At 52.3% G+C, this 13,887-nt stretch overlaps 6 protein-coding genes across 6 annotated transcripts; 2 read left to right on the top strand and 4 right to left on the bottom strand.

Annotated features, from left to right (window-relative positions):
• Positions 1-134: 134 nt before the first annotated feature.
• On the top strand, positions 135-593 carry N7474_005114 (uncharacterized protein; the record flags this gene model as incomplete). The annotated part of the gene is made up of 2 exons (XM_057196529.1): positions 135-152; positions 258-593. 2 exons carry the CDS (start codon positions 135-137, stop codon positions 591-593), a joined length of 354 nt encoding a protein of 117 aa, XP_057053925.1.
• A 442-nt stretch (positions 594-1,035) lies between these two features.
• On the bottom strand, positions 1,036-3,112 carry N7474_005113 (GABA permease; the record flags this gene model as incomplete). Its single annotated transcript, XM_057196528.1, has 6 exons — positions 1,036-1,814; positions 1,870-2,250; positions 2,309-2,505; positions 2,563-2,633; positions 2,691-2,906; positions 2,960-3,112. Coding segments are annotated over 6 exons (1,797 nt in total), but the record flags the coding sequence as incomplete, so codon positions are not given.
• Positions 3,113-3,789: 677 nt separating this feature from the next.
• On the top strand, positions 3,790-5,129 carry N7474_005112 (uncharacterized protein; the record flags this gene model as incomplete). The annotated part of the gene is made up of 5 exons (XM_057196527.1): positions 3,790-3,990; positions 4,064-4,165; positions 4,219-4,440; positions 4,497-4,639; positions 4,697-5,129. 5 exons carry the CDS (start codon positions 3,790-3,792, stop codon positions 5,127-5,129), a joined length of 1,101 nt encoding a protein of 366 aa, XP_057053923.1.
• A 487-nt stretch (positions 5,130-5,616) lies between these two features.
• On the bottom strand, positions 5,617-6,264 carry N7474_005111 (uncharacterized protein; the record flags this gene model as incomplete). Its single annotated transcript, XM_057196526.1, has 1 exon — positions 5,617-6,264. The coding sequence occupies one exon, from the start codon at positions 6,262-6,264 to the stop codon at positions 5,617-5,619; it is 648 nt and encodes a 215-aa protein (XP_057053922.1).
• Positions 6,265-6,676: 412 nt separating this feature from the next.
• On the bottom strand, positions 6,677-10,058 carry N7474_005110 (glycoside hydrolase family 35 protein; the record flags this gene model as incomplete). Its single annotated transcript, XM_057196525.1, has 7 exons — positions 6,677-8,007; positions 8,064-8,739; positions 8,793-8,927; positions 8,979-9,357; positions 9,417-9,719; positions 9,780-9,856; positions 9,924-10,058. The coding sequence occupies 7 exons, from the start codon at positions 10,056-10,058 to the stop codon at positions 6,677-6,679; spliced, it is 3,036 nt and encodes a 1,011-aa protein (XP_057053921.1).
• Positions 10,059-10,978: 920 nt separating this feature from the next.
• Positions 10,979-13,829, bottom strand: N7474_005109 (tRNA (cytosine-C5-)-methyltransferase; the record flags this gene model as incomplete). Its single annotated transcript, XM_057196524.1, has 4 exons — positions 10,979-11,309; positions 11,365-13,485; positions 13,568-13,749; positions 13,806-13,829. 4 exons carry the CDS (start codon positions 13,827-13,829, stop codon positions 10,979-10,981), a joined length of 2,658 nt encoding a protein of 885 aa, XP_057053920.1.
• Positions 13,830-13,887: the final 58 nt, after the last annotated feature.

The raw sequence follows: 13,887 nt of genomic DNA, 5'->3' as shown, positions 1-13,887 counted from the left end.
GTCCCATATCATATATACCAGCTCAGAGCCCCAACTGAGCAAAGACCACGCCCTTTACGCCCCACAATCCTCGGATCTGCACGGGAGGATTGACAGCTTCGTTCGCAGCTCCACATCCACGAGCTAAAACCGCCATGTCCTACAACAAGCCGGTACGTGCAAGCCACATTTTCGCAATGCTTTTCCATCATATACATCTCATCCATCCCTCCGCGAAATCAATATTCGGTTTGACTAATATCCATAAACACACCCAGACCAGCCCACCCCCTTCCTACCAAGGGACCGGCGGCGCTTACCCCCAACAAGGCGGCTCCGCAAACGACTACTACGCCCAACAGCAGCAGCAGCCGTACGGAGGTTATCCCCAGCAGAACTACAACTACGGCGGTGGCCAGCAGCAGCCGGGCGGTCCCTATTACCAGCCCCAGGGCCAGCCCATGTACTATCCGCAGCAGCAGGGATACCCGCCACAACAGGGGTACTACGCCGGCGCGCCCGGTGGTAGGAGCTCCACGGGTGCGGGTGGTGGTCTCTGCGCGGGAATTATGGCTGCCTTGGCTTGTTGCTGCTGCTTGGATATTTTGTTCTAGGTGGTGTCAGTCAACATCATGCTGGTTGACCTGGAAATAGGTTGGCTGTTTTTCAGCTCGGCGCGGCGGCTTCTTCTTAGATCTCCCTATGCGCGTGTGTGATTGCACTGCGAGATAGGATGGGTGGGTTGGGATCTCGCTGTGAAATATTAAGAGCCGGTGCTGGGTTTGGGTCTGGGTTTGATTTTTGGGCCAATGGCGTTTGTTTTTCGGTGTTGCTTGGAATTGTGGGTTGTTTGTGTCCTTTTCTGTTGCTATTCTCTTTTTTTTGGTGGTCTGGTGTGCTTGTACTTAATATACATACGGGGCTCGTTCGTTTCGTTTCTGTGTAGTTGATACTTTCCCACCTGTAAGAAAGCTCTAGATTGATCGTGGTAATTAAGAGTGATCAGGGTCTAAACAATATTATCCTACAATTACTAACCATGGGCTCGTTGGTTAATCACCACTGGACAATCACTGCCGGCCCAGCATAATCCTTGCGTCCCTTGATCACGTACATCACCAGACTGATGATGAAGACGCCCCCAAATATAACCACACTCCAGTTAAAGTTGTCCAGCGTCACCGGGATATTGCTTGGCCACAGTGACCAGAACAGCGCGAAGTAGCAATATATCAGCCCGATGATGTTCACAGCCAATCCCCATCGTCCCATATCCCATCGACGAGGTGGGAGGGTATCAGGATGCCAAATCTTCCGGTAGATAACACAGCTGATTGAGATAATATATGTGTACATAAGCGCAGCCACATTTAGAGAGATAATGGCATTGAATGCAGTCGTGGATCCGATATTGATGAGAGACAACGCACAGCTGATTATGCAGGACAGGGCGATGGCATTCGTGGGGATTTTGCGCTTTGCATCAACTTTACCAATCCATCGAGAAAATGGCAGGCCCTTGTCACGCGCAAAGGCGAAAGTTTGGCGGGAGGTAGAGGCGTTGAAGAGAATGTTGCTGAAGATAACCGGTAAGAGGATAATCGCCGTTAGCCCGTTGACTCCTGATACTGAGGTTGCTTGTTTAAAGACGTAGATAAATGGGAATCCGCTGTCGTCGTCAAGGGAGTCTTTCACCGATGGAGTAGCGAAGAGGTAAGTAATCAGCAAAACGGTAGCCATTATACCATTGCTAAAGTAGCCCCAGGCAATGGCGAGAGGCACGTTTCGTCCAGCATCTGTCACCTCTTCGGACATGTGTGCAGTTGCATCAGAGCCTATGGGATATGTTAGTATATTTGACATGTATTCACAAAAAGGTTTGGTGCATACTCAGGGAGCCGTAGATGGCTGATATTTGTCCGATCATCACACTCAATCCCATAGTGGACCAGCCTCCAAAGTTTTCCCACTGTGTGACAAACACAGCCTTGGCGGATTGATGAGGGGCCATAGCCCACAGGACTATTATAATGACTGCCCAGGACAGAATATGAAGAAGCATCAAGAGATTATTCATCACTGGCATCAAATCGGACGCGTAGACATTAACAATGTAGATCACTAAAACCATCGCAAAGACAAATAAAGTGCCTTGCCAGTTTTCTGGAACATAATGCGGATCTCGGACGCTGATCAATCCCTGAATGATTGTTCCAGTGAGGAAAGAGCCAGAGGCTGACCCAGCTTGCCAGGCCAATACCGACATCCAGCCTGATAATGGAGGAATCAGTAATCAAGTCCTATAATTAGGGGTTGCAGCGAGAGAGACCTGTAATATAACTGAGGAACTTTTGGTATCGAGGAGAAGAAAACTCCGAGACCCAATGATATTGTCCACCAGATGTTGGTGCCATCGACGCCATCTCGGAGAGTGAGGCGATAATAAACCCAAATCCAATAAAGGTCCAGATATAAGACCAGAACATGCCAGGTAGGCCGCCATTCTGCAAGCCTTGATAGTTCGAGCTGAAAACACAACACTGGTGAGCTAGAGACGTGCTAAGGACTTTTTAGTCTACTCACATCAGGATGAACTCCCAGGTTGCTTGCAGGACTGAAGCAAAACTCAATGCAGCCAGAGGTCGTAAATTTCTCTGTTTGAGAGTATGAGCTGAGGAATCAATTCAATGCCGTTGGATGAGCAGACACACCTTGAACTCTTGGACCTTCCCCATTCGGTGCATGTCATTATCATCCAATGCGGTTCCTTCTTTTGGAGGAACATCTTCATCCATGGGTTGGATTTCCCTGTCCCGCGCTTCCAAGCTTGATGATTTGTGAGTGATCTCCATGAGGATTGGATATCGTGTGACCGAGAAGACGGAAGGGAACAAAATGTGAGAAAAAGGGTGGGATAACAGCAGGAGCTGAGGGGTTGAGATAACGTGTCACTAAACCTTTTTTACTCTAGAGGACATACATAGTAGTAGACCCGAAATCCCGAACCACCCCCGAATCCTTGTGCATCCTGGATATCCACCCACCCCCTACGGCAGGGGCCGGGCGCCGATCTCCTACTGTTTACCGCCGCCGGCCCGCCTGGGCCACTCTTGAGGCAGCGCTCAATCTCATCCCTGTACGGAAAATTATATAGTTTAGCTAGTCTGCTTAGTGCAATTAGACCTACATTCTCCGAGTGAAAAGGCTGGAAGAACAAATAATCCAATCTATGCCAAGCAAAATCCGCGTGTTGTGGACGGCTCGAGTTGGGCGTACCAGATCGCAGGAAAGGATTCCTTCGATGGACCGTGTGGAGACCGTGTAGATGACCGCGAACTGCTCACTTGCCCTCATTTGTATATTTTACCTCAAAAGGCCCCATTTTTTGGAGAGCATTTGTTAGGTGCCCTCTACCAAACATTGTTTCATCCTATTTCCTGGACATTATCAAACGAAGGCGGCCAAAATGAATTTGTTGCCCTATGCGGCGCAGCTCCGATCGTCGCACGCCCTGGTCACTCGAGATGGAAAGCCCTGGGCGTGTTGGTATTTAGAGTTCCTAGTGGCTACATTTTGGAACATTCTCCGTGTTTGCAGATTGCCCCTTATCTTGAAAGGGCGAAATATACTTTGTCGCTGGGAAAGCCGGGTAATTCATCGGGGATACAAATGCCGTGGCTTTATCTCTCTCCCACCCAGAAGGAAAAAAAAGACAAAAAGAAAGAGACAAATGCCCCTAAATCACATCCCTGTCTTTCATGTATTAAAGCAGACTCCTGATGTCCTGTTATTCTGGCTCGTTAACCCGTCATGACGACTGTCTCGAGGACGCTTCCCTCGGGTGTGAGCGCTCCGCTGACCACAAACAATGACAACGATCATAGCGGATTGATTGTTGTGATCGCCGCATTCTACTTAGTTTTGGTTCTGTCTGCTCTCCTAGGACGAGTATACTCTTCATACCACAGACACATTATACAAACGGATGACTACTTATTTGGTGTACTTGTGGTAGGGGATTATTGATTTCTTCACAGAGCAATTATCTTTTACTTTTTTATCCCCTTCGACTAACATCATATAGATTGCGGCGTCTGCTCAAGCATCAGTGGTGCTAGCTCAAGTCCACTATGGCTGGGGGACTCGGGCAGAGTCCGTGAGGGCCACAGACAATCGAATGCTCAAGGTAAGCCTGATATTAAACTTAACGGAGATATTGGGATACTAACAGTTTATTAGGCCGGATACGCTGCCGACATTCTTTCTATTCTAGTCTTGGGTTTCTCTAAGATTACTACCTGCGTATTCTATGATACTCTCTTCTCACATATGCAACGTCGATTTATTCGCATGATTCTCGGTGGTATGATTATCTGGACATTGCTTGCCATAATTTTGTTAGCCATTCGCTGTAGCCACGACCCATGGTACGACATCAGCGCCGCTCAGTGTGATAGTCTAGTAAGTGTTTGAGAAGTTGCTACAGGCTTTGTGTACCAGCACTGACAATGCCGTAGCTTCCCCGGTGGCAAGCTATCACAGCTATTGATATCATCACCGAGGTCCTAGTTCTCCTATATTCCGGACTGGCAATCCATAAAGTCAGGATATCGATAAAGAAAAAGGTTATCGTTTTCTTAGCTCTAGAGAGCCGAATTCTGTGAGTTCACTTCCTAAATCTATGAACCTTTGGACTGACCCAAGTTCAATCTACTAGACTTGTCCCCCTCGCAGCACTTCGCTTTCACTACACAACACTACAAATTGCCTCCAATGATCCGGCTCTCATTGGGGCCTTTGCAACTGTCACTACCGAAATATACCTCGCCCTGAGCGTCAGCTGCCTAGTAACCGCATTTCTCAAATCTTTCGTTGCGGCCTACGAGGACAAATATGGAGTTTCATACACCGAAGGTGTCTATGGAACCAGGTCTCAATTGACAAAACCTGACTCAACATATACGACCTCTCAAAGAAATCGGTCTTATACTTCTACTAATGTAGATCGATTGAGGGGCTGGGAACGAGAGGAAGATCCGATTATCCACCCAGCAGATGCCGATCAAGGGTTACATGTTATGAGAACTGTACAATACCGTGTGCGGGATGAATATATAGAGCTTACGGACCGTGGGACTGCAAGTTCATGAACACTGGGAGAGTGTGTCCGCTATATGTCTACAAAAAACTCTATGATATCCGCAGTGGAAGACGGTGTCGCCTTCAATTGTATAATATTATAAAACCAATTCTGAAATGCTATAATTCTCACTATATCTATGTTCGGGCATATTCGCGTCAATCGCTTACAGAGAGTTATGCGAAACCGTATATGACCATCAATAAAGACCATGTGGAAAGGAACGCTGCGCTTCAACTTGACAATCTACAAGAATGGCGTCTTGCTGAAAGAAAAACTGTCTTGAATGGATTGCATATCGTATATAGTTTCAGTATTTCGAGTGAAGGAGATAAACAGAATGGACCTCAGAAGACTCATATCATAACAAAACCCAGATACATCATAATCATCACGCATAGCATAGCAGAGCAGAGCAGAGCATAAAAGCACAAAATGGGTATCAGTAAACTCCGATCCTAGAAAAAAAAAACCTCACGCCCCACTAATACAAAGAATCACCGATACCGACTGGCATACGAACCCCCACCCCCATACTCGCGGGGATCAACACTGCGATAAGCACCCCTCCCACTCGAACCGCGCTTGTGCCTCTTCGGCACAGTGGACAAGGTCGAAGCCGTCGAGGATTCCTCCTCAACGACCTCCACGACATCATCTGTAGTCGTAGTAGCAGTGACTGACTCCTCGACAACGATGCGATCATCCGAGTCCCGGCGACGGTATCGCGACGACGATGGCCGGCGACTACCGCGCTCCTCGACCACCTCGACGACTTCGCTGCGGCGCCGACGGCTGGATGGACGGCTCGAGGATAGCGTTCCGTGCCGGCTGCGTATGACGATCTCCTCGTCGACGGATAAGCCTCCTCCTCGCGAGAAGCCGCCGGGGTTCAGGGCAATGATGACTAGGTACAGGAGGAGGACGAAGCCGCCCACGCTGCCGAGGACTATGCCGACCACGGTTCCGGGGGAGGTGCTCGAGTCTTGTTGGCCGTAGGTGCTCGGGATCGAGATTGTGGTGTACCGGCGTTGGTTGGCGCTTGAAGAGGGGGAGCCGATGAGCTCCTCGCGTTTGAAAGGGACGGCGAGCGGCGCGGCTTTTTCGGAGGACAGGTCCCCTGCTGGGGGGATTATGGAGTCCATTTTGCACTTCTGAAAAGAAAGTGGCTTTGGTTTTGTACAAGTGAGGTCGGCGGTTGCCTGGGGAACTTCGGCTGAGGGAGGTTGGGCGGAACTGCGGAGATGGCGATGCGCTGGTGGGAGATGGGAGGTGGATTTAGCAGTCGATCATGGATGAAAATGAGAATAAAGGACACCGGTCGCGACTCGAGAAGGGCATGGTAGTTAAACAACAGACAAGGTGAGACAAGGGAGGAGGAAAGAGGGAAGTAAGTGCAAGGAGAGGCTGGGATGATCGGCGCTAGTAGTAAGTAGTTCCTGGTTATCGATAAACAAAACAAGCCCTAAAGTATACGGGTAACCACACCACACTTCTTGTTGATTCACATCTACCACCAATAGCTATTATTTACACCGATCAATAATAGGTAGATAATTAATATGCACCCGCTCGCTTCGCCCACTTCGGCTGCTCGACCGAGTGCACCTCGCCCATGCCCGTCAGCACCGGCGTGGTGTTCACCAGCTCGAAACTATCCAGGTGCGCACCGTCTGACTCCTGCGCCCACAGCGTCAAGGCCACCCAGTTGGTGCCATGGTAGTTAAGAATGCCCTCTGGAACAGGGTAGCTCGTCTGGGGCCCGATGTTGTTCACATACTTGCCAAACTGGTACCCGTTGACATACAGCTGGGCACGATACGCCGACGGCGGGGAGGTGGAGTTGCCGAAGTTGAAGTACAGAGGGATGTCATAGCCCGACGGCAGATCGAGATCAAAGCTAGCACTGTAGAAGCGGATGCCAGCCTCCGACAGACCTTCCAGTGGACTGCCGGAGTTCCAGCGCTGCGATGGCGGCTGGGGCTGGTGGAAGCCCTGACGCTCGGCGTACATCCCGCCCTCGTTCAGCGGGCCACGCACCTGATCGCGGTAGTCCTCGCCGCCGAGGTTGCCGGTCATCTTCCAGGTGATGGAGCTGGCCGGGCGGCCGGAGAGGGCGTAGTTCAGGATACCGCGAGGGTCTTTCATCTCCTCGGAGCCGACGGTCCAGTCCTCGTCCAGACCCATGTTATCGACGACCACTGTGATCACGTAGGACTTGCCGGCTTGAAGCTTGGGAAGCGAGTATGTGGAGTTGTAGTCCTGGTAGACGCTCGTTCCAGCCCACGAGCCAACGTAGGTCTCGTTCAGCCAGACGGAATGGCCGTAAGCCAAACCGCCCTCGGTGTGCACGAAGAAGCTGTCCTCTTTGCCGGTGGAAACGAAGTGGCCGCGGTAGAGCAGGGTGCCTGTGTTGAAGCCATAGTCGCACGAGTAGAGCGAGGTCGGCGTCTTGAGTGGGTTGACGCTGTTTCTGGTGAAGGGCTGGTTGGCCCCCGGCCAGACCGAGTCGTCGTACGAGTTTTGGATCTCGGGGAGTGAGTCAATGTACTTCCAGTCCAGATCCTTGAGGGCTGGGAGCTTGAGCTTAGGTGCCGAGTACTCGACACTGGTGGACCAGAAGCCGTTCTTGTCAACATTGACATGAGCCTTTTTGCCGTTGATCACCAGGTTCTTGGCCTTGGATGGAGCACCAATCACTTCAATAGGAGTAGTAGCGTTGAAGTCTGCAGTGATGTGGAGATCGCTGCCTTGCAGGTATGCGGTTCGCACGAGATAGCCGGCCTTGACGATGATCGACGAGGCAGTGGTCTTCTGGGAGCTGTAGCCGGGCGTCGTGCCTTGAGTAGAGAGCTCCGGGACCCAGTAGTTGAAGGCGGAGTTCCGGTCTAGTTATTACATTAGCTGTGAATTAAAACTTCGCATTGCCTTGAAAGAGACTTACCAAGGAGGAGGATCTTCAGATCGCCCACCTGGACAATTTGACGAGTGGGCGAAACATCCCATCCAATGATGACGGATTTGCCATTTTGCTTGGACGCAATCTTGGACTCAGAGCCCTCAAGGACTGACATCTTCCCATCCACAGCAACCTCCAACTCATGATGCTCATCAGCACCACCGTACAGAACGAGAACCTTGTGGTCAGCGAACTTCTTCCAGGTGAAGACTTCAGCCGTAGAGTAGATGATGTTCGTGCCAGCCACATCGTAGTCAACAACATGAATCTTCGAGTCGCGGCCGTTGAGGCTAAGGCTGCTGTCACCGAGTTGCGGGATGGTCAACTGGCCAGCACTTGTAGGAAGCTTGAGCTTGTATTGGTCGGACGACTCGCTGGAGTAGTCGGTGTGTCTGATCACGAAGAACGACGTATCTGAGCCGTTGCTTCCAATCAGAGGTGTCACCGTCAACGCAGCATTGTTCGTATACGTGGTCGTCGTCAGGTTACGGGGTTCCGTCAAAAGGTATGCCGGAGACACTTTCATGAAGTTTGCAATCAGCTTGAGCTCGCTGTACTTCTCCCGGGTGACGTTGCGCGACTCCGTAATCGCGGAACCATAGTCATAAGACGAATAGCCACCAGGATGGCCCAGGTTGCCCCAGTTGGTACCACCAAAGATCTGCAGAAGTCAGAAGCTGGCCATGGACAAGTGAAAGCTGGGTGTCTCCATACCATGTACAGATTCATGATAGCAACGCGGAAACTGAAGTTGTTCTTGTAGAACACTCGCTCAAACGCGCTGTTCAGAAGCTCGGAGCAGGCGAGGAATCCTTCGCCTCCCCATGGATCAAACGAGCCACCTTGGAACTATACCGCCATTAGACAAGCGTACTCCAAAGTCAAATGAACACGACATACCTCGTTGATGGAATACGGGGTCGAGGGACTCTGCTCCGTATGCAAGGTCCAGAAGTTCGTGGGAAGGTCACCAGAGGGCCAGGTGCTGGGGTTCGCACAGTCAAAGCCAAGGGGATAGCTATCATGGCCGTAGATATCGACCGCACCAACGCCGCTGCCCGGGGCATTGTGACCGCCGGGGTAGGCATCGTTACTAATGAGAGGCACGACGATACCGGCATTGCGAGCCTGGTTCTCGACATACTGCATGTATTCTCCATCGGGAAAATCAACGCCACAGCAAGCGCCGGAGTACTCGTTTTCAGGCTGGTAAAGGATGACCGGGCCGCCGTTGGTGATCTGCGCTTTGGCAATTGTCGAAGCGACGTTGGAGATGTAGCTAGAACAACAAGTAAGCAGCTGTAGACATCTATGGATGCGAGTATGGAACAAACATACTTGTTGGTGGCCTTCAGATAGGCCGGCTGGTCAGTCCGCAGAGTGGCATTCACGCGCTGAAGCCATCCAGGGAACCCACCACCAGACGCTTCGGCGTTGATGTACGGGCCCGGGCGAGCCAGAAGATAAATACCCGCCTCCTTGGCCGCTTCGAAGAAGGGCTCCAAATCGAACACGCCCTCAGCGCTGTAGTGGCCGGGTTTACCTTCCATCAGGGCCCAGTGGGTATAGAACGAAACGCAGTTGAACCCCAGAGCCTTGACCTTCTGGAAGACATCAACCCACAAGGACGGAACGGGTAGTCTGCGGATAATTCATGTCAAAACAAATCGCGCCCCAATTGAAGTTAGAGACAACTCATACCGGAATGGATGAGCTTCACCGCTGAAGATCATGAGTCTCTCGCCATTGATAAATAGCGAGTTCTCGTCCCAGGTCACCTACATACATACAACCGCTGAGTCAGTATAGTTCCGACATGCCGCAAGGGACGAGGCCGAAACGTACGTGTTTCTGCAACAGGGCCCTCTTCGCCGGGTCCGAATGCTCTCTGATTGTAAAGCCATTGACATTATGGCTGAGTGCAGCACCCGCTGCCTGAGCCGCCAGACAGGCAACAGCCCAGGTAGACAAGAGCTTCATGTTTTTCTTTCTCTACCGCGAACAACGACAAACAAGGGATCGTCGGGGGTGAGAAGAATGAAGAACGGACCCCTGCAGCTAATTTATAGATAGGTCCGGAGAGAACAAGCAATATGGGGTTGCGGACCGGCTCCTACACAGTAATTCGCTTCATCGTCACATCATCGACAGGGGCATCAGGCGGGGTGCGTCTCCATGCGCACCCACCAGTCGCGGCGCCCCGATGATGTAGAGTGTCGCAGGAGATGTGGACCTGCGCCAGCTCACTCCGGGCAATTACGCTGAAGATCCCCCGGCGGCGAGGCTGTCTGGGAGCGGGGAGCCCACCGCGATTTTTCCACTTATTGCAAGTCGTGCACGGTTGTCAGGGTCTGGTCTGCCTCGGTGTTCTTTCGACCGGACCCCATGTTGCTACGCTCTGTCTGCGCTTGTCAGGCCCCCGATTGCGAGACTTCACTAGCACGGCCTTACAAGAGCATCTCTCTCCAATCATGCCGGATTCTGTAACCATGTCCGTGGACGTGCCCTGAATTAAGAATAATCAAGACGAAACCCTGGCATCAATCAATCTCCTGCGGGGTCAATGGCCTGATCAAAGTCGGCAAACAAACTTCATCAAGACGCCGTGCTGGTGGCTGAATTTACCCGGTGTACTAGCTGGGTCATCCACTTCAGAGCTCCATCCAATCCGCTATGTATGCCGAGTATGTGTGCCGACGATTCTCCGAGTGGATCGAAAACAACCGCATGCAGATCGCTCCACCGGAGCACTCGGGTAGATTATGTTATGAAGAGAGACGGAGATTCGGGAAATTTCCATGCAGAAGAAAGAAGTGCTTTTTTTTTTTAGTACATTGACCACCATCAATCATCGTAAATAATTGTAAAAAGAAAATATCCGGGAATTCCAAGTTCAATGGCTAGACTGTTGTGTTGAAACGGTCCTCTTCGTCGCCTGCCTTCGTCCACGTCTCCCGCGTGTCAACTTGCTCCTGCTCATCCTCGCCCAGCTGGACGTTCTCATGCATCATCGCGACGTCCTCGGCTTCGACGGCCGGCTCAAGAGTGGGAGTCTCAACCGCCGACGGGTCTGGGGTCGAGATGTCGCCCGCACCGTTCTTCTTCAGCGTGGAATTGATGAGTGGCGTGTCGTCGTTGAAAAGACGCAACAGCATGGCCCGACGCTCCTCTTTGGGTAACATGAGGTTCAACGAGTGCAGAGACCGCCACAGGGGCAACACCATCCGCTCACTAGATCCAGATTAGTACGAATAGAATTGAGTTTCAAAAATTGAAAGAGACTTACCTGATGCCATCCTCGGCGTCGCTGGCTTCAATGCGCAGAATGCTGCATCCCATGGGAATATCCTTCACCTGCTCACCGATCTCACCGAGAGCCCTCCAGCCCTCGTCGTCCACCTTCGGGAACATCTCCACGAGCAGCCGGTGCAGAGTAGGCTTCTTGGTCAGCGTGATGGTTCGGGCGGGGCCCAGCGAAGCCTCAATGATGCGCAGCCCGTCTGTCTGGATGCGCCACCGGCACACATTCTCCCGCTGTGCGTCTTGCTTCACAAACATTTTCACGCCGCAATGCACGAACTTCATGCCCTGGCGCTCATTGTGTGTAAGAATATCGCGCGCCAAGGCACTGGTGTAGTACACCGTCTTCGTCGGAATTCCTTGGGCGTTGCGGACCATGAAGCGGTCTCGGGGGAACCTTTCTGATAATTGATAGAACTCGTAGATGGGAAGAAGCACCTCATGGTTGGGGTCGAGATACTTGAACGGCTCCTCCTGCTGGGGGCCTCTCTTCTTCAGGGGTTTCTCTGTCGATGCTGTCGCAGCGGTTGCAGTAACAGTGGGCGTCGAGTCCCCAGGCGTATCGACGTGCTCAGTCTCAACTGTAAACGAGGGGCGATGAACGGGGCGATCTCCAATCAAAACCTCTGTGCCGTCATCAAGTCTGGTTTTCTTAGCCGGGAGTTCATCTTCAAGGTCGTCCTCTCCCACCCGCTTCGCTGGGGCAACAGTAGTAGAAGCGTCAAGGGTCGCGGAGTATGGGAGCCCGTGAGAGGACTCCGCGACAGTTGCGTTCTTCGAGGCTTCTTCCTGGGCTTCCTCATCGGGAACAACAAGCTCATCCAGTGCCTGTAGTTTCTCCAGAGGCTGTCCATGCCCGTTTTTGTTCCTGTCAAGCTCAGCAGCGAGAGCCGCCACGGATGCCTTCGGGATGACATTGCTGTTCTCCGACTTGGCCTTGATCTCGGAGGTCTTCTCGAGAACCGTGATGAAGAATCCACCGGTATCCTGCATGTGAGGGTAGATCCGGATGCACCGGTCGAGCGGCAGGTCAGCCGTCTCTCCCGTGGGTGTGAACATGCCCTCGGCGAGTCTTCCCAAGCCCTCAATGCCTTCCTTCTCTCTGTGCCCCTCAACCTCTTTCCAGCTGTTCCAGATACGACCCTCACGGTCCATCACCTTCCAATTCCGCAGGCCAGAAGCCCGCTTCAAACCGGGCAGCTCCTGGCTGCAGTCGATGATTTTGACATTGGCAGCACCGCCGCAGCGCTCAATTGCACTGGCGACCACAGCCTCGTTCTCGACGGGGTTCATACTACACGTAGAGTAGACAACCCGACCGCCAACCTTGAGCATTTGCAGGGCGCGAACCAGAATCCGAGCCTGGGTGGCGTATAATCCCAGGGCGTTGGCGGGGTTCCACTCCTTCCAGACACTGATATTCTTCCGAGCAGTACCGTCTCCAGAGCAAGGAACATCAGCCAGAATGCGATCAAACTTCAAGTATCTGGTCTTCTGCTTATTTCCATCCTCCGCAGGCAGCTGCGGCAGCCTGATGGACGGATACATCGTAGCATCGTGGTTCGTGACAATCAGGTTCGCCGAGCTCAGTCGCTTCAACTGGTGGATCAGCATATGAGCCCGCTTGTTGTCACTGTCATTGGCGATCAACAGCCCAGTGCTGCGGCCGTCATCATTCAGTCCCTCCGGGCCCAAGGGCTCCGGACCCGCATTGCCGCTTTCCACCTGCTCCCGGACCTGCAAGATAGACTCCTCCTCACCAGCATGAATCATTTCCATGAGCTGCGCGGACTTGCTTCCCGGTGCAGCGCACATGTCCAACACCGTCATCCCAGGCCGCACATCGATGAGCAGCGGAGGAATCATACTGACAACCTCCTGGCGGCTGATGTTCCCGACATCCGTCTCGGCGACAAGGAACTTCTGGAAAGCGGAAAAGGGCGCGAACCGTCTCACCACATTCTTCGGGGTGGTCATCGACCACGCGAGCTGGTCCGGGTACCAAGAGACTGGGCGCGGCGGCTCGACGAACTCGCCCTCGTACTGGATCGAGGTGATCTTGGGAATATAGAAATCCTTGAGACGCTGCTGAACAGCGAGCGCATGTCTGTAATTGTTGCAACTTCAATTAGCTTCATTGCCTGGAAAACGATCATCCACGTGTGGAAGGTGTGGTAAAAGAGACGTACCCTCGCGAGCCCGTAAAGCGGAAGCTGTTAGGGAGATCTCTTCGCATGGTAGTCCAGAATTCCTCCCGGTCCTCCTCCGGAATAATGCCCGGCTCATTGTAGTAGCGCTCGAGCTTCTCGTTGGTCTTGGGAATATCTTGGTAGGCCGAGGGTTTGCGCACCCCGCCGCCACGGCCACCGCCCTGTGAGAAGGAGGGTCAGTACTCGTTGGCAATTAGGTAACTATTCCGCGTCTCACTTTTTTGCCGCCTCGTTTGCCCATGGTGATCAAAGCTGACGACTGGTGCAGTTGTGTTGCGCAGACAAAATTATCAAACCGA

The sequence above is a fragment of the Penicillium riverlandense genome (assembly GCF_028828495.1).
Source record: "Penicillium riverlandense strain IBT 135883 chromosome Unknown utg000003l_segment0_segment0, whole genome shotgun sequence".
NCBI lineage: Eukaryota > Fungi > Ascomycota > Eurotiomycetes > Eurotiales > Aspergillaceae > Penicillium > Penicillium riverlandense.
The sequence above is the reverse complement of the archived record's forward strand: the minus strand, read 5'-3'. Positions and strand labels throughout refer to the sequence as shown.